Source organism: Terrapene carolina, unplaced genomic scaffold (genome assembly GCF_002925995.2).
Source record: "Terrapene carolina triunguis isolate 2854851 unplaced genomic scaffold, T_m_triunguis-2.0 Scaffold132, whole genome shotgun sequence".
Lineage (NCBI taxonomy): Eukaryota > Metazoa > Chordata > Testudines > Emydidae > Terrapene > Terrapene triunguis.
In genome coordinates this window covers 17,422,630-17,443,030 of record NW_020664483.1, presented here as the reverse complement: position 1 = coordinate 17,443,030, position 20,401 = coordinate 17,422,630, and the positions used below count along the sequence as shown (strand labels likewise).

Sequence of the window (20,401 nt, the reverse complement as noted above, 5' to 3'; positions counted from 1 at the left end):
CTTTACAAAAGCCATTCTAATTCTTCTCCAACATACTGTGTCCACCTATGTGTCTGATAACTGTTCTTTACTATAGTTTTGTGACACTCTGTACCTCAGGGGAACATCCTGCATCCCCATGTTCATCCTTATGATTATGTGGTATCCCATGCAAAGTTTGTCATGTCGGGTGTCTTCAGAAGGCTCATGATGCACTGAGCATTGTTGTTATAGTAATGTTATAGGTTGTAATTATTTGCATATAGTCATGAAGCTGAAAATGTGTCCTCATGGCCTAAAATCAGGCAAAACTCTCCAGGAGCAGAGGGGCAGTTCACACCTCATCAGGGCATGTATGGGACAAACCCAGACCAGCCTCACAGGAAAAAAGGACACTGGCCTAGGCAGCAACAAAGGATCTGTTGTACTCTCGAGTGAGTCACCCCCTTTCCCTTGGTCAGTTTGGGACTGCGATGAGGTAATGCTCACCTGACTCTGAAAGGGGAGCCAAAGCCGAAAGGGAAGAAAGAACAGGATAAAAGGGAGAGATGTTTGCCATGCTCTCTCTCTTCCACTTCCATCTACAAACACCACCACCAAGTGACTGAAGCACTGATCAAAGGGGAGAGCCTGGCTGAAGGGCAGCCAGCCAGCCTGTGGTGAGAAGCATCTAAGTTGGTAAGGGCACTGAAAGTGTTAAGAGCAGCTTAGAATGTGTTTTGCTTTTATTCCATTTGACCAAAGCTGACTTCTTGTGCTTTGATTTATAATCTCTTAAAATCTATCTTTTGAGTTAATAAATTTGTTTGTTTTATTCTACCTGAAGCAGTGTGTTTGGTTTGAAGCGTGTCAGAGAGTCCCCTTGGGATAACAAGCCTGGTACATATCAATTTCTTTGTAAATTGATGAACTCATATAAGCTTGCAGCGTCCAGCAGGCATAACTGGACACTGCAAGACAGAGGTTCCTAGGGCTGTGTCTGGGACCGGAGATATTGGCCAGTGTCATTTGGTTGCACAATCCAAGCAGTGGCTGGCCAAAAGTGCTCACTCGCGTAGCTGGGAGCAGCTTACATGCTAGAGGCTGTGCGTGAACAGCCCGGGAGTGGGGGTTCTCACAGCGGAGCAGGGTAAGGCTGGCTCCCAGAGTCAGGGATTGGAGTGATCTAGCGGATCACCGACCCAGATAGCACCAGGGGAACGTCACAAGTTTCAACTAATTTGCCTGGTACTGAAGTTAGGCTCACTGGCCCATAAATTGCCTGAAATTGCCAAGATCACCTCTGGAGACTTTTTTAAAAAATCAGCATTATATTAGCTATCGTCCAGTCATCCGGTGACAGCGAAGGCAGCAGAGAAAAGATTTCAAGCCATCGCATGTGCTGTAACCCATGCTCCCTGTTAAGTCTATTTCTAATCACAAATGCTATTTCAGAAATGCAGGTCATTATCATCTCCATTAATTTTAATAAAGAATTATTTCATTACTTATTTGAGTTATTCTTTTGTATCTCATACAGGCAAGCAAAACCTTGTAGAAGTATGCTAGTAGTTTTCAGTGCAACATTGATTGTGCTAGCCTACAGATTTAACTTTAAAATGTGACAAATTGATAACCTAGCACTAAAGCCTTTGATGCCAAGCTATCTCCATTCATAAGATTTAATTTGTGTTTTATTCCTACCATACATTCAGTTTGGGTTGAGAGTGACTCATTTCCAAGGTCTCATGTTATGGGCAATTAAGTCACAATACAGTCAGAAAGTGTACATTGCAGTACAAGATCTAATAGGGGATATATCAATCTTCCGGTGTTCCTGGTCATGAGTGCAGTGTACTTACCTAGGAACCTTAACTTTTTTCCTATTATGATTTTTCTGAGAAGCTAATGGACATGACACAATAAGAGTCCAACTGCTAGCATAACATTACACACAACAAGTTTTGTTTTCAGAATTAATCAACTCCCAGAGTGTAGCTCATTGGATAGCTGGAGAGGTCACAATTAAACACGAGTCCTTATGTATGAAAGGACTAAGTCCTGGCTGGCATGAAAGGTGTTGCTAGAAGCCTCCTCTATAGCCCTTGTGCTCATCTGTTCAACGGGCAGTCACAACACGGCACAGCCTACACACCAGGCTAGTGCTGAGAAGACATCAGCACATTGTACATCAGGGATGGTATTGTGTACTTGTTGCCAGCTGTGCCTGAAGCCAAGTGTATTTGCCATAAAAACTATTAGATGAAGTTTCAGATGACAAAACTTTTGACCCGTAAAGTTTGACAGCAAATCAGTCTGTCATCAGTTTCATATGGTGACAAAAGGTTTTGTTGTTTAAAGTTTTAGAAGTCAAAAGTTTACATTTGTTACCACTTCCTGTTTTAATTTTGGATCTTTGTGTCCCTAGCCTCTGTTTGCCAGAAGTTGGGAATGGGTGACAGGGGATGGATCACTTGCTGATTACCTGTTCTGTTCATTCCCTCTGAAGCACCCGGCATTGGCCACTGTCAGAAGACAGGATACTGGACTAGATGGGCTTTTGGTCTGACCTGGTCTGGCCGTTCTTATGTTCTAAACTATTTTCTGGGTCCAGCTTGGTCATGCCTGGAGATCCATTAGCTCTTCCCCATATGCTAATTAAGCAGATTGGCAATCAATGGGAATAATTTTTTTTTGTCTCCTCACATAATCAGATTCTGCCTACTTTTCTACTCCTTTCTTCAGTCTCCCTCTGCCTAGAAGAGCAGACAGAAAAGGAGAAGTAAGGAGAAAATGGAGCTGTATATTTGAGGATTCCTAGTCAGCATTTTCAAAGTAGAATTTTAGTAATTCCAGACACTGCTACGTGGGTAATGTATTTGCTCCTAGGATCTCACTACTTTTTAGGAGGCATAATCTTCCCTTATATACTCAACTCATGCAGATCTATATGCACTGGCATATTGCATGTTACCTACATATATTTACTCTGGAAATTAAATGACTTATGTTTTTAGAACATTCTCCCACTTTCCTCCCAGGCTTCCCCCCCCCCCGCCAAAAAAAAGTCTAAAAAAAATTAAGATGAGAGTCAGGAAATTAGATACAAACTTTGAGTTTGGCTCCCACCACTGCACAAGCACTCAACTTCTGCCAGTGATTTTAAATCTGAAATAATAGGAGGGCACTCAGGGGATGGTAATGAGATAAAGAGCAACTGACCCCTAGCTGGCCAGTCTAATGTGGTCTAGCTGAACAGTGACCAAAAGTTATTAACGTGGGAAGGCCTCCACCTTACTGGCCAGATCTGGCTCACTAGCAGGCAATGTGTGGGAAGCTTGGGAAAAAAAGGAATAAAAATACTTTGGGGAATCTCATTTACACCTCAGAAATTTTGGGAAGAAAGTATCAGATTGATTTTTGGACACTTTGAAGTCAACAAATCCATCACATTTCAGACTGGAAGCATGGAAAAGTTATGTTGCTTTTGAGTGGGGGAGACAGAAGGGAAAAATATTGGAACTCAGGCTTGACTTAAGCAGACAATACTGGAGCATACTATTATAACAACTGTGGCGGGCTCTTGATGACAGTTGGTCAGTTACCCTCTCCATATAATCTTTATTTCAATCCTGGGAGGATTATATTTAATAACAAAAGCTAATATATTATGTAAAGCTACATGTGATTTATTTTTGTGATTATATGTATGACCTTGATAACCTCCACAGATGAAAATCGCTACTTTTATTTTAATAGAAAATTCTAATTCAACTCTTTGGAGCAGCTTAGATGGACATTCATATTGTGACACTACTGAATAGAATGTTTCTGCTTGCTGAAGGTTGCTAAGGTCACATATGAAATCAGATAAAACTCATCTCTGACTAGAGTTATTTTCAAGTGAAACAACTCTGACAGTAAACAAATTATTCCCATATTCTCAACATGCAGAACAAGCTCATGAGTGATCATTCATACTTCAAAAGTCTGAGCCAGATTTCTGATGCACAATTTTTGAAAATATTATATTGCTCCCAAATACAGCTCAATACAGATTTAGACACTAGCAGGTTGTTTGAACCCCTTCTCTGAAGCCCTTTCAAAAAATTAAATAATTGTCAAATTACAAATCTTAATGCCTGAGAACATTTCTGACAACTGTTAGTGCCTTTGCAGACAGGGAGATACAAGCCAGTATACGTACTATTACATACAAAACTCCCTGATGTTACAAGAATGTTATATTTGCAAAGTCAAGCCTTCAAAAGTTAGTAAATGCCTGCATAAAGAATGCCCACACCACCTTAATTCAGCCTCCTTGTGCATACATGCTATGATACAATCTTTAATTACATGATCACATGCTATTTTTTCCTCTGTCATAGCTTCATTTTTAAAAAAAAGGAAACAAAAAACAATCCTAACATATGGAACCATGTTGACCTCCACAATGCTGCCCCCCAACGCCCTTTGCGCCTCACCCCTCAGAATTCCAATCAAGTCCCTTCCTCCTCCTCCTCACTGCCTAGGCATCACCAGGAAGATCACTGTGAGCAGGAAGATCACTGCTCTCAGTTCCTGTACCCAGCACCACAGTGACCCATGGCCTCTGGGAGAAAAAACTGCAGAGAAAGTGCTACAGAGCCCCTGGAGAAGAGCATGCTCAGTCATTCTGCGGTGATGGTGCTTGCGCAGCCTGATCAAATGCAGGAGCTGTGAGGGGATGGAGCATACTCAGTATAGACGCAATCTTCAGAGAAGTCAGCTGCCAAACTCTAACGAGCTTCTAGTGAGCATGTGCAAAGTGTGATGTTTGGAGGGTCTTTACTAAATCTGGGCAGATTTTCACAGGGACAGCAAAAGGCATATCCCTGAAACCAGGGAGACCCCCCTCTGCTAAATTTCAAATCCGTGCTCCAAAGCATGGATGTGCTAGATCTTCTCAACAAAATGGTTTTAAGATATTTTTTAAATCCAGGCAAAACAATGTGTTTTCTCCTAACCTTGTATTCGGTAACGGCTAAACCATTTTTGCTGAAACTTTCCAAAAACATTCAGTCTGAAAAGGTTAAAAGTTAGGGAAAGTTAAAAGCCAATTGAAAACAGGGCCTTAATGGGAAGCATTAGGCAAACAAACTACAAGCTTCACTTAAATAAGCTCAGCATAATTTAAAATCAGTTTGTAGAACCAGCCATTAAGGTTTCAATTTCAATATAAATTGAAAGTATCATCAATGTACACTGACTGGAAAAAAAGATGTACTAGAATTGATTTGGGGACATAATTTGAAATTTAGCATAAATTTTAAAAAATGTGTTTTCCCCAAGTTATTTAGACAGTTTTCAAAATTAGCAATTTACACCAGGAATGTCAAAGAAATAAGTGCAATTATAAGGTGAAGACATCCACTATTAACAGCCTGTTAAAACTTAATATGACAGTGTAGGATAGCTGAATAACAAACTAATCAAAATAACTGGTTGAACAAAGACTCCCTATTGAACTGAGAATGATTTGATCTGCCATAAAAAAAAGTTGTGCAATGTTACTTTTTCTTTATTTAGCATGGAATATATTACACCTTAGCAAAACTATACACCTCCCTAAGGTAGGTCTACAATCCTTACTTTTTTTGCAAGCATAGAAAGATATTCATGAGGAATGTTAATAGCTACATTCCAATCCATTAATCCTCCCTCTGACAATATGAGCTGTGAAGAAGTTGGAAAAGACTCAGAAAAGAGACTTTTTTTAAAAAAATCTTCAATTAAACCACAATATAATCCCAGACTTTATGATTTGACTTCATCAGCTAAAAAATCGAAGGCAAAACAATGTGCATCAAAAGAAAAGGAAGCTGTTGCTCATTTTTTCCTCATTAAAAATCCTTGTTTGTAGTGTCTCAAGCATGGGTAAAGTTGGCTTTCAAAGTCATTCCCCAAACCCCCAGCAATCCTGTAAACAGGTACGTTGTAAGTACTTCACATCATTTGGACAAAACTACTTTTTGGTTTTAATAAATGTTTGTGCTTCTTTCAAAAGTGTTTCAACATCTTCATTATCTTTGTCTTCAGGATCTGGCTCCCAATCGGAATCTTCATCAGTAGGGTCATACTCCTCTTTCTCCTCGTCATCTAGAAAGCTGTCATTCAGGTCATATTCATTCGGTTCACCATCATTATCGCTGTCCTCCTCCAAAACACTTTTTCCTGTACAGGGCAAAATGTAGAGAGATTAAAGTATAGACTTCAAGTGCTGTGGAAAAATCTAGATCTACGAGGTGCTTATTATAATGCCGTTAGCTCAAGAGTTACAGCAATTTCACTTTTTTTTTTTTTTTACCAGAAATTATTACAACTATTACAAAACTATTTATGGGATTATTTAGCTGTTCTATTAATAGAATACTTTGCACTTAGTTATATTTATAGCACTTTGCACCCAAGGATACCAAAGCATTTATAAATATTAAGTAAGCTTCTCATCACTGTGACACATTGTACCCCATCTGACATCATGTACCCCATGTTTACCAATTTATATGATTACGATATATTTTGTACAAAGTATGCCTTGTGAGGTATCATTTGAAAACTCATAATCCACTGAACATAACTGTCCTGCTAAAATGTGTGTATCAACACTGTATATGGAGTTACAAGATCTTGCTATATGAGTGTTACTGAAATATGCTGTAGTTCTGGGTAACACCCTCAGACCATTTTCTCAAAGACAAAGGCACACTGGCAGGCCAGCTAGGTGCTAAAAGCTCGGTGCTAAGATCAGAGATTCACCAGCAGGGGAGTTGTAAACAAGAAATTTACAATTCATCTGAAGGACAGCTGGCAGCTCAGATATGCCATGGAACTGCCTAACCCCATGACCCAGGAACGACTTTTCCAGTACAAAGGGTTAGAGTAAAAGAAGTGGGGAAAATGCCTCTAGATACCTCTCCTTCCCCATCTCTACTCACGGCAGCAAGATTGCTTGAAAGACAAAGGTGCATCATTGAACTGGGGAAGTGGTCCTGGCCTGGAGGTTTTTCCAGCTAGTATGGTCTGCTGAAAGCTTCTGGGTGAGAGAAATCTGTTTGCTTTTAAACTTATTGGCCTTGGTAAAGTTTAGGAATTAGCTTGTGTGTTTATCCTTTTATTTCTTTTGTAACCAATTCTAACTCATATACCTTATCACTTATAATCACTTTAAATCTTTCTCTAGTTAATAAACTTGTTTTACTGTTTTATCTAAACCAGCATGTTTGATTGAAGTGTTCAGGAAATCTCTACTCAGGTCAACAGGGCTGGTGCATATTCATTACCCTTTGTTGGAATGACAGACTAATTTATGAGCTTGTACAGTCCAGTGGGGTACTGAACAAGACGCACATTTCTTGGGGGCAAGGCTGGGATTGAGGGATATGTGGGTGTTGCCCTGTATCTATTCATGGATGGCTGGGCATAGCATTCATGCATTCAGCTGGGAGTGTTTTAACCTGCTGGTGGCTGTGAATGAACAGAGCCTAGAGGGTTTGCTGTTCACTAGCAAAGCAGTGTAAAAGGCATCCCAGTCTAGAGAGATAAGGGGACACAGCAGTTCAAGTTGCACCCTGGGGAATGTCACAACCACCACTATAAAATATTACTTCCATTTTTCAGATGGATGAACGATGGCACAGGGAAGTTAAAAGATTTGCTGGAAGACACACAGCAATCCGTGGAGGAGACAAGAGTACAATCCAAGAAAACCTAGTCCACAGTCCTCTGGATCTAACTACTTGCTTTGGACAATCCAGTTATGATGCACGTGCCTAGAAAGGAATCAAATACTTGCCAGCTCTGCCAATCTGGGCTGTAATCTACCATCTTGCTTGCTGTTTTACCACCTACCATCAGCTCTAAAAGGATCAACTAATCACTTCCACCCAACGCCACTAACTTCACTGATGAAAATGGTATTGTTTGTTACAAAAGTCACTGACGGCATATGGAACAGCAGATTCATTAAGAAACGGAGAAATGGCAGGTGTCCTAAATATGGTAAAAACAAAATCCCCACCATTTCAAACCAAACAATTAGAGAAGGTGTAAAAATACAGTAAAGTTGCAAGACAAAGGAAGGAAAAATTGGAAATAAGGAGACATACAGGATTGAACAAAGGGGTGGGTGGAGAAGAAGAAAAAAGAAAATTGAAGAAAAGAATATATTGATTCCACTGTCCCTCTCTTTGAAAGGATCGAATCTTCTCATATGAGAGTGATTTTCGTAAGTACCAAGTACCTGCAGCTTCCAATTATTTTAATAACAGCTGCAGGTGCTCAAGCACTTCTGAAAAGTCTCCCACAATTGTCTGTTAATCACCCCCCAACCCCACCCAGTTAAGAAAAAAACCCACTACCTGCTTCAAGAGTATTTGGCAAGAACGAAAATACAGGTTGATGATTATATGATATTGGACCTACTATAGACCACATTCTGGACCTCTTAAACCTGTTGAATAGCACTTTACTCATCAAGTAGGCCCACTGAAACATATGGGATCTTTGCAGATCTATTGCTCAATCTGAGTAAAGATGGCAGATTGGCGCTCTTGAGTACAGTAAGCCCAGAACCTTTACAAAAAATCCCCCTTCACTTCCAGAGCACTGCTTGTATCATCTTTATTTTAAGTGAACTGTTGTGTGGAGCTGCTGGCTATTTTCATCAGCCTGTTGATATGGTGCCACTGTCCTACAAACAGTTAAAATGGTAAAAAAAAAGAAGCCGCATTTTTCTTGCTTGGTTTTCAGACTCCAGCAAAGAACAGCGTAGGTGTTTTTATTGTTCCTGACGAAGTTTACTCAAGCCCATGGCTCTTAAGGCAGCTTATTAAGCAAGCAGTTCTGACAAAACAGTCTCTTGTAGTGGCACCACATTTATCAAGATGACCATGAAGCTCTTTTATTTAAAATGTGTTTACACAAAAGAAGCTCCAAGAGGATGCAGCACATCCTCTTTAAAAAGGCTATTCTTGGGAACTAGATAATTTGCTTGCTAGAGATATGAACGCTGTTCGTAAGAGGATTCCATATAGCTGAGAGCCAAAGCAGACCACTCATCTGGGTAGCTGTAGAATGGACAGGCACAAATTTGCAACACAGTGATAAGAACAGAATCAGTGACTACATGAAGCTTTATTGATCCCCTTTGCTCTTATCCTCACGGTTCTACCCTTAGATAATGTTTCAAACCCTGGCCTCTTATTCTCTATAGGCACTAAGCAATTAGCAATCCCTCTGGTGGCAATTAGGATAATGACTAAGAACTAAACATGTCAAATGTCATCTAGTCAGTACTCTTCTCCTCTTGGTTGCTAGAGTTGAAATATATTTATATGGAAATATCAGCTCTACTCTGCTTAACACTGCAGCTGTGCCACGCAGCATGCACTAAAGGTTAATGGAATCCTATCTGCCTGCAAGATACAGTATTCACAGCTGACTAGGACTGTCTCAAATGTGAATTTGCTGATCCTAGCCTTTTACAAGCTTTGACCTTTGGGAGCAACCACTGGAACCAGCAGATAGGGCATTTTTAGAAAGAGTCAGCAAATATTAACCATTGCTGTTTGTAGTATTGCAGCTGTGTTGGTCCCAGGGTATGAGAGAGACAAGCCAAGCGAGGAAATATCTTTTATTGGACCAATTAGCAGGTGCAAGGGACAAGCTTTCAAGCTTCACAGCAACAGCAGTTAATCCAATAAAATGTATTATCTCACCCACCTAGTCTCTAACAACAATTAAGAACACTTTAATTAATCTAAGTTACCTAAAATCAACAGGAAGAAAGAGACATCTGAGCACAAAGAAACAAAATGTGAGTTTACTCTCACTGAAAGTGCCTTGCATCTTTAATAAGTAGACTCTCTAAAATAACTGAGTTATACCATCACCCTGCCAGATATTCATGTTCAGCTGCCACCTGCCTGTGTACACACACACACACACCCCTGCTACAGCTGACAAGGGACATGTTACTTGAATTGTATTTCTTGTAGCTGTACATGCCATAAAAAACTCAGACTTATTTTTAATGTAAGAGGGACTTAACGTATTAACCGATAGGACTTCACTATGCAGAATGACCCAAACTGAACTGCATAACAACTGCATTCGCTACCTCTGAAGCAGCAGTGCCAGAGTGGTGGCACCTAAAATCAGTTGCTGTGGAACTAGATACTGTATGCAAACGTGTCTCAAAAAAGCATGGCGAGTAGTTACAGCCAGACTAAGTATTTCAGTAATAGCAGAAATAAGCACAAATAATGTGAGGAAATTCGATCACGCACTGATGGTCTCAGAAAGATCTTCAATTAAAGCTTTTCAAAGCTACTCATGGCCTCTCAGGAAAAGACAGTTACCTTTTCCGTAAATGGTGTTCTTTGAGATGTGTTGCTCATGTCCATTCATATTAGTGTGTATTCTCACAACATGCACCGGTGCCAGAAGTTTTTCTCTCAGTGGTAACCATAGGGGACTGGCTCTGGCGCCCCCTGGAGCGGCACGCACATGCCGTGTTATAAGGGGCGCTGCTGGCTCCCCCCACCCTCAGTTCCTTCTTCCCAGAAAGGAGGGCTGGTCATGGAATGGACATGAGCAACACATCTCGAAGAACACCAGTTATGGAAAGGGTAACTGTCTTTTCTTCTTCGAGTGCTTGCTCATGTCCATTCCATATTAGGTGACTCCCAAGCAGTGCCAACCGAGGCAGGTAGGAGTTCATGGACGTGTAGACTGCAACACAGCTCTGCCGAACCCAGCGTCATCTGGCTTGCTGAGTGATGGCGTAGTGCACCATGAACGTGTGAACTGAAGACCACGTCACGGGTCTGCAAATGTCCTGGATAGGAACGTGCGCCACGAAGGCTGCCGAGGATGCCTGAGCTCAGTCACAATCAGTGGCGGCGGGACCTGTGCCAACTCGTAACAGGTCCAGATGCAGGAGATAATCCAGTTGGAAATTCTCTGCGAGGACACTGGAAGGTCCTTCATCCTCTCCGCTGTCACGATGAAGAGCTGGTTCGACCTGCGGAAGCGCTTGGTACGCTTTAGATAAAATGCAAGGGCACGTCTGACGTCCAGGGCGTGCAGCCTCCTTTCCTCACTAGCGGTGTGCGGCGTGGGATAAAACACCGGGAGGAAGATGTCCAGGTTAACATGGAAGGAAGACACCACCTTCGGCAGAAAGGCCAGATGGGGTCGCAGTTGAACTTCGCCCTTATAGAACACTGTATACGGCGGTTCCGATGTCAGAGCTTTAATCTCCGACACTCGACTCGCGGATGTTATGGCTACAAGGAAAGCGACCTTCCATGACAGGTGGGAGAGGGAGCAGGAGCCCATAGACTCAAAAGGCAGGCCTGTAAGCCTAGAAAGAACCAAGTTAAGGTCCCACTGTGGGACAGGGGCTCGGGCCGATGGAAAGAGCCTCTTGAGGCCTCTCAGGAATCGGACTGACATGTCATGTGAAAATACAGTCTGACCTTGGATCGGTGGGTGGGAAGCGGAGATAGCCACAAGGTGCACCCTGACAGAGGACTGGGTCAGCCCCTGGTTCTTAAAATGGAGCAGGAAATCTAAAAGAGATTGTAAGGAGGAGCGCAATGGAGAAATACTATGCTCAGATGCCCAGAGGGAGAACCTCATCCACTTGGCCAGGTAGGTCGCTCTAGTGGAAGGCTTCCTGCTTTCCAGAAGGATTAGCTGGACCTCGCTAGAGCAGGCCCGCTCTTCCGAGTTCAACCACGCAGCATCCACACCGTGAGGTGGAGGGGGGCGAGATTGGGGTGTAAGAGACGCCTGCGAGCTTGCGACAGCAGATCTGGTTGGACGGGAAGGGTCCAGGGAGTGGCCACTTCCAGGTCCATCAGTGTGCCGAACCAATGTTGGCGCGGCCATGCCAGGGTGATCATGATGACTTGGGGCTCGTCTCTCTTGATCTTTGACAGGACTCTGCTGATGAGCGGGATTGGCGGGAACGTGTACATCAGTCCCCCCGACTATGACAGGAGGAAGGCATCGGAGAGGGAGTACTTGCCCAGACCCTGCAGGGAACAGAAGCGATGGCATTTCCTGTTCTGTCTGATGGCAAACAGGTCCACTTGGGAAGTCCCCCACCTCTGGAAGAGAGTCCAGGCTACCTCCAGATGGAGCAACCACTCGTGGTGAGAGAAAAAGGAACTGCTGAGGTGATCTGCCAGCATGTTCCTGACACCGGGGAGGTGATAGGCCTCCAAGTGGATCCCGTGCTCGATGCAGAAATCCCACAATCAGACAGCCTCTTGACAGAGAGCCAATGAGCATGCTCCCCCTTGCCTGTTGATGTAGAACATAGAGGCCGTATTGTTCGTGAACACTCTCACCCCCTTGCCCGCCAGGTGTGGTAGAAAGACTCCGCAGGCCAACCGTACCGCTCTGAGCTCTTTGATGTTTATGTGCAACGTCATCTCCTCCGGGGATCACATGCCCTGGGACTGAAGGTCGCCAAGATGCGCTCCCCAGCCTAGGTCCGAGGCATCCAATATCAGCTCAATGGAGTGACAAGGGCTGTCAAATGGTACTCCTTCCAGGGCCGACATTGGGTTGGTCCACCATTGCAGCGAGGTAAATATTGTCGGCGGGATGGTAACAACTTTTCCAGGTTACCTCTGGACTGGGAATAGACCATTGTCAGCCACTGCTATAAGGGTTGCATCTGCAGCCTGGCATAGTGGACAACATCCATACATGCTGCCATGTGTCCCAGCAGGCACAGACAAACTCTGGTGGTGGTCAGGGGGAATGCGGAGACTCCCGCGATGAGGTCCACCAATGCTTGGAACCTTTCCTGTGGCAGAAACGCTCTGGCGCAGGTGGAGTCGAGCACCGCTCTGATGAACTCTATCCTCTGCACTGGAACTAACGTCAACTTTTTGTCGTTTACCAGCAGGCCGAGGGATCGGCATGTGGCCTGCAACACTGCGATATCCCTTTGGGCTTGGGATCTGGATCGACCTTTGACCAGCCAGTCGTCGAGGTACGGGTAGATCTGGATACCCCAATGCCTGAGATAAGCCGCTACTACTGACATGCACCCTTGGTGCTGTCAGTAGGCCGAAAGGGAGAACTGCAAACTGGCAGAGGTCTGATCCGACCATGAAGCGTAGGAAGCGCCTGTATTCTTGGAAGATCGCTATATGAAAATATGTGTCCTTCAAGTCGAGGGTGGCATACCAGTCTCCCGGATCCAGAGAGGGGGTGATGGAGGGCAGGGAGACCATTCGGAACCTCAACTTCTTTAGGTATTTGTTGAGGTCTCATGGGTCCAGGATGGGCTGTAGACCACCCTTGGCCTTTGGAATAAGAAGTACTTAGAATAGAACTCCTCATTCGTGTACTCGCGGGAAATCTCTTCCATTGCACCCAGCTGCAGCAACCCTTCTACCTCCTGCATGAGGAGACTCTTGTGAGAGGGGTCCCTGAAGAGGGATGGGGAAGGGGGGTAGGGAGGTTGAAACTGTAGGGTATAACGCTGCGCCACTGTACTGAGCACTCAGTGGTCTGAGGTTATGGTGGTCCATGCCAGGAGGAAAAAAGAAAGGCGGTTGGAGAAAGGCAGGAAAGATATATCTGGGGTATAATCTGGTAGGTCGCCCTCAGGCGCACCCTCAAAACGCCCATTTGCTCCCCTGCTTATTGCGGGTCGAGCCTGATTGGGCGGAGGGAGGGGATGGGTGGCTTGGGTGGCATTTGTAACCCCTGCTCTTTTTGTGGGGCAGCTCCTGTCGGGACTGGCTCCCTTGGCCCTGAGCTGGCTGTGGTTTGAACCGCTTATGGGCTGGACAGGGGACATACAGCCCTAGAGTTTTCAGGATAGTGCAGGAGTCCTTGAGCCCATGCAGCTTACTATCAGTCTGTTCTGCAAACAGGGCCTGGCTGTCGAAGGGAAGGTCCTGCATAGACTGCTGAGCCACTGTCGACAGGCCAGAGAGGAGCAGCCAGGATGCCCAGCGCATGGAGATGGCTGAGACCATGGTGCAAGCCGCAGAGTTTGCCGCATCTGAAGCTGCCTGGAGGGCCACCCTCACCACAGCAGTGCCCTCCTCGAGGATCGCCTGGAATTCCTTCCTGGACCCTTCGGGAAGCGAAGCCTCGAACTTGGCCATGGCCTGCCACATGTTGTAATCGTAGTGGCCGAGGAGGGCTTGGTGGTTGGCCACTTTCGATTGAAGGCTAGAAGATGAATAAATCTTTTGCCCAAACAGATCCAGTCTCTTCAAGTCTTTATTTTTGGGCATAGGCCCAGGTTGCCCCTGCCTCTCCCTTTGATTAACAGCCTCAACTTCGAGAGAGTCTGGGGCCGAGTGGGTGTAGAGTTACTCGTGGTCTTTAGCTGGCATGAAGTATTTACGTTCCACCCTTTTCGAAATGGGAGGCAGGGAGGAGGGGGTTTGCCATAGGGCATTAATAATTTTTTATACCCCTTTGTGCAGGGGCAAAGCCACCTTAGCAGGTGCCGTGGACCAGAGGACATCAAATCGGGAGTCTGATGGCTCCTATAGCTCCTCTGCCTAGAGCCCCAGGTTGGCTCCAGAGGGTCGCCTCTTCAATAGTTCCTGATGAGCCTTAGCATCATCTTGTGGAATTGGGTGAGGGGGACCCATGATGGCTTCATCTGGTGACGACGAGGACGACGCTGATGCTGTGGGCACTACCACATTCCCTGGTGGTCCAGCAGGCTGTTCCACTGTCTGCACATAGGCCTGGGGGGCTCCTGACTTCTGGGGCCTCCATTTCTGGTGGAGGGCGGGATGCTGAGGCTGATGGCCTGAGGCCCCCACCACTGAGCGGACTGTCTGCGAGGGCTGGGGAAACCCTCATGGGTTCCAGGCCGCCGGTGGCCACTGGTGTTGGGTCCACGGGGTCGGTTGTGGTGCTGACGATGTGGATGGTACCGCCGGTGCCGGAGCTTGCCCCACCATCAAGGACTCAGTTCCAGAGCTGGACTGGTCACTCCCAGGCGACCATGATCGAGCAGACCAGCGTTCCTTCTCCGTGCGGTGCCGGGCGCTACTCCTCGATGTCAACCTGACCGACTGAGATGAGTCCCTCGTGTGGGAACTTGGACCGTCGACAAACTGGCGATCCGTGCCTCATGCTGCCTGACTGGTACCAGTACCTGGAACGGAACCGGGAGCAGGCTTGTTGCTGCAAGGATCTCCCCAAACGCGGGGACTGGCGACAGTGGGTTGGGGACCGGTGGCCGCATTCAACAATGGTTCGCATGACTGGTGCCGAGGCCATTGGGACACCAAAGGCTGATCTTGATGCTCTTGCCAGGGGCGTGCGTTGGTAGGTCTGCACCAGGTTACCAGCAAGCCGCACCTAGAATCCCGCTGTCGGTGCCCAGGGTCTGGAGATCGAAAAGGGCTTCGTTGAGCCTGACTCCCAGGCGTGATGGCTCTGAGTGGGCAAGTGCTGACGGGACATCCCCCATAATGGGGAGCGGTGCCGCTGAGGTGGGGACACATGGTAAGGTCCCAAGGGAAGTTTACCCAAAGCCGGTGTGGGCGGCACCAGTAGCGACAGGATCTCCTGCACTGCCTGCAAGGCCTCCGGTGTCGACAGGACGTCTAGATAACAGAGGCCCTTGTCGCTGTCTGGGGTGGCAGGCATAGTGTGGGATGGGCTGGACCGCTCAACTTGAGCTGAAGCCCGACTCCCTGATGGAGACGTCGAGCCGCCTGGCACGGGTCTTGGCGCTCCTCCAGCCCTGTCCTTTCCCTTACGGGAAGTGGGGGATCGTCCCCTCGTGCTTCTCTTCGGCTTCTTGAGTGGAGCCGGGGAGGAGGATGGATGCTGGCTGAAAGACAGTGCCAGCAGGGCGCTCCACACCAATGCTGCGGTACTCAGGGCAGAGTTGGACCTCTGCTCCGGTGCTAGTGCCAACTCCATCAGGAGCGCCCTGAGACAGATGTGTCTTTCCTTTTTTGTTCGGGGTTTGAAGGATTACAGATTCACTTATCGCTTATGTGTTCTATGGAAAATTACCTGCTCTCTTTTCTCAAAGATCTGTTGACAGAGCAAAACCCACAGAACTATTGGGAAGTAACATGAAATCCATTTCAGTCTTCAATGTTCGAGTGGGAGCCCTCTAGAAAAGTAAACTGCTGAAGTACTGGTGAGCCTCAGGCCATTGGGAATTTTTAGGGTGCACGGGGCCAGATTTTCAAAAAAGTGCTCAAATCCCATTGACAGCTGAGTACTTTAAAAAAAACTTTTAATGTTACAGCCTATGATATCTTAGTAACATAACTAGACTCCACAAAATAAACTTTTGGCCAGTGAAGCAGCAGTATCAACATGCTAAGAGATTCGGGTGAGACTAAATGGGTCTTGGGAGGGGGGATTAAAATGCAACAACTGAGATGGGGAAAATAAATGCAACTTCCCTGTTCCACTTGCTGCTTGACCGTATAGCAGTACCAGTAATCATTAAGTAATTGCTTTGACAAATAAACATTGACACAAAGACAACTAGCTTCATTAAGTAGCAGAGGAGACCAGCACTGCAGGACAATACTAGACAATCAGCTGAGTAATAAAGTAATATCACCTGTGTATAGCAGGTGAACCAGAGTAACCAGTAATCTAATTCAAGGAAGAGAAAAAAAAATATCTGGTAAATAAACTATGAAGATTTTACACCATCTCCACCGATGCATAAAGCGTTCAATGCATTGAAGAAGAGGATAATGAGATGATTTTTGATCCATTAGCAAAAGAAGCAGGGTGCAAGCACTGCCTATTGCAGAAAACGGAGGTTTCAAATATAGACAAATTGTGCAATATTAGAGATCCAATACGTTTATAGTAAGCTTCCATTACATCAATGTTGGGTCTGACAAAGTGGGTATTCACCCACGAAAGCTTATGCTCCAATACATCTGTTAGTCTTAAAGGTGCCACAGGACTCTCTGTTGCTTTTTACAGATCCAGACTAACACGGCTACCCCTCTGATACTTGTCATCAATTTTGTAATGATCCTGGCAGCTCAAATTTAGCTTCTTCACAATAAGTTAGGCGCAGGAACAAATACAGCTCTTTTGTTAGGAAAATGTCCATTTTGTAAAGTAAATACATGGTTTTAAAAATAAAAGTTTTGCGCATGTAAGTGTTTAAAACCAGGTTGAAGCATTACACACAAATTGCTCTCTTTGGCCATGATCCCAATGGGCTTCATGGGGCAGAGTCAAAGGGTTTTAAATGGGTCTCTGTGCAGATGCAATGCATTCGTCAGCATCATCAGTGGCAGAGTTACCTGTCACTGGCAGTGGTAGGGCATCTGTCAGCAACATCAGTGGCAAAATGGAGATTACTACAATTTGCATCGGCAGGGGACATTGATTACTAACACATCAGAATTCTAATCTACAGCACAGCCCACTGAAACATGAGCAAAGGAGAAACACTTCACTTCTGTATCCACTATAAAAATCAATCTCTTCATTTCAAGAGTATTCTACAAACTACTTCTATTAAATCACCTCTTCCTACACTCCACCCCCCCCCACGATCTCTCTCTCTTTGCCAATTCAGTCTCCCACCTACTCCTTGGCTGATCCTTTGCTACTGCCATACAGCTATCAAGAAGAAAGAATCTATCACTCTGACCCCTCATTGACTGTCTCTGAAAAAATGAGATGCAAATTCACATACTATGCAGACATAAGGGTCTCTCATAGATCCCTTTGTAGGATCAGGCCTGGCTCTCCTATCCATCTACTTTCCTTCAATATTTACCACCATTATCCACTGCTTTAACAGCCATACATGTTATAAATTTGCATTCTCAGACTACATTTTCTCTCTATTTTTATATCTATTTTTCACACAACGCACAGTCAACCTGTGGAACTCTTTGCCAAAAGATGTTGTGAAGGCCAAGACTACAACAGGGTTCCAGGGGTACCAAGCAATGGGGATTGTGGTTTTTCCCTCACTGTCAGGACTCTAGGGCATCAGAACTCTTGCTGTACTGTTGGCCCACTCGGTACCACAGAGGAGTGTCTGTGGTACATTGTCGGTACCGATGGTTGTAAATATGCAGAGCGCTTTATAGACAGGAGCTTTGTCACACTTAGTACTGAAGGTTTACTTGGTGCCGCTTTTAGAGAGAGTACGGTAACTGTCTTTCTCCTTAGTGGGTAGCACTCCTGTCTGAGAGCCTGAGACCTTTGTGTCTCTAGGCAGTGCAGCTGAGTTCATAGCAGAGGCCCCTTCTGGGTACCACACAATGTTGCTGCCGGTACCTAGGTGGCTGATCGCGCTGGGGAACCCCTCTGGCTGGCCAACAACTCAGTTGGAGGTCTTGGAGCCCTTTTTCTCAAGCCTTTACGGGGGAATCTGCTGGATTTTTTTTGACTCTACTTCCCCTTTGAAGTTGAAACCTTCACGGATGATGTGGGGTCAGCACCGGAGTCCTCTGGTAGCTGAAGTGCCTTCTCCACAAGGAGGAGTTTTAACTTCAGCTCCTGTTTTTTACAAGACCTCTGTTTTACCTGCTGGCAGAGGGAGCGCTTTGAGGGATATGAGACCTCCCCCAGGCACTGGACACAGTGAGAATGTCTGTCCGTTACTGGAATCGACTCCTTGCAGGAGAGGCACCTCTTGAAGCAGGGGAGAGCCAGTATACCGCAGCTGGTGGGAGGGTGGTATCGCCCTCTAGCAGTGAAGAATACAGAAGAGAGATAGTCTTGCCTTTTCTTCCTCTTTCTCCTTTTTCTTTTTAAACTGCAAGAAGTTAGAATGTCTTCTAAACACCCTTGAGGGAACAAAGGGGGGACCCCCCCAAAAAGGGGAAAATGAAAAGTGAAGCTCTTTTTCTTCTCTCTCTCTCTCTCTTTTTTTAATCCAACAGGGCAATAAAACACTAACTATTAAGAACAACGAAAGAACAAAAGCACCAAAACCAACTACTCCTTATGCTAATGATGCAGATAAGGAAGGGACAACTCTTGCTCCCTTGAAGGCCAAAGATGTTGAGAAGGAAATGAAGGTGTTCCCCAGCACAGCAGTAGATAGCCTCTAGGCAGACCATCAGAGAGGGACAGCATGTGCAAGCTGAACGGACACTGCTACCTAAAATCATAGAATCATAGACTTTAAGGTCAGAAGGGACCATTATGATAGTCTAATCTTACCTCCTACACAACGCAGACCACAAAATCTCACCCACCCACTCCTGTATCAAATCCCTAACCTATGTCTGAGCTACTAAAGTCTTCAAATCATGGTTTAAAGACTTCAAGGTGCAGAGAATCCTCCAGCAAGTGACCCGTGCCCCACGCTGTAGAGGAAGGCGAAAAACCCCCAGGGTCTCTACCAATCTGCCCTGGAGGAAAATTATTTCCCGATCCCAGATATGGCGATCAGCTAAACCCTGAGCATGTGGCAAGACTCACCAGCCAGCACCCAGGAAAGAATTCTCTGTAGTAACTCAGATCCCACCCCATCTAACATCCCATCACAGGCCATTGGGCATATTTACCACTAACAGACAAAGATCAATTAATTGCCAAAATTAGGTTAATCCCATCATACCATCCCCTCCATAAACTTATCAAGTTTAGTCTTGAAGCCAGATATGTCTTTTGCCCCCACTGCTCCCCTGGGAAGGCTATTCCAGAACTTCACTCCTCTGATGGTTAGAAACCTTTGTCTAATTTCAAGTCTAAACTTCCTGATGGCCAGTTTATATCCATTTGTTCTTGCGTCCACATTAGTACTGAGCTTAAATAATTCCTCTCCCTCCCTGGTATTTATTCCTCTCATACATTTACAGAGAGGAATCATATCTCCCCTTCTTTTGGTTAGGCTAAACAAGCCGAGCTCTTTGAGTCTCCTTTCATAAGACAGGTTTTCCATTCCTCGGATCATCCTAGTAGCCCTTCTCTGTACCTGTTCCAGTTTGAATTCATCCTTCTTAAACATGGGAGACCAGAACTGCACACAGTATTCCAGATGAGGTCTCACCAGTGCCTTGTATAACGGTACTAACACCTCCTTATCTTTACTGGAAATACCTCACCTGATGCATCCCAAGACTGCATTAGCTTTTTTCACGGTCATATCACATTGGCGGCTCATAGTCATCCTGTGATCAACCAATACACCAAGGTCCTTCTCCTCCTCTGTTACTTCCAACTGATGCGTCCCCAGCTTATAACAAAAATTTTTGTTATTAATCCCTAAATGCATGACCTTGCACTTTTCACTATTAAATTTCATCCCATTACTATTACTTCAGTTTACAAGGTCATCCAGATCATCCCGTATGATATCCAGGTCCTTCTCTGTATTGGCAATACCTCCCAGCTTTCTGTCATCCGCAAACTTTATTAGCACATTCCCACTTTTTGTGCC

The 20,401-nt window shown here is 45.2% G+C and overlaps 1 protein-coding gene across 1 annotated transcript in view; it reads right to left on the bottom strand.

Annotated features, from left to right (window-relative positions):
* Positions 1 to 3,851: 3,851 nt before the first annotated feature.
* APLF (aprataxin and PNKP like factor) overlaps positions 3,852 to 20,401 on the bottom strand; it is a 97,846-nt gene continuing 81,296 nt past the window's right edge. The window contains exon 11 of the mRNA XM_026653143.1: positions 3,852 to 6,171. Coding sequence (XP_026508928.1) covers positions 5,963 to 6,171 — 209 coding nt within the window. The 3' untranslated portion in view covers positions 3,852 to 5,962. The remainder of the gene's footprint in view (positions 6,172 to 20,401) is intronic.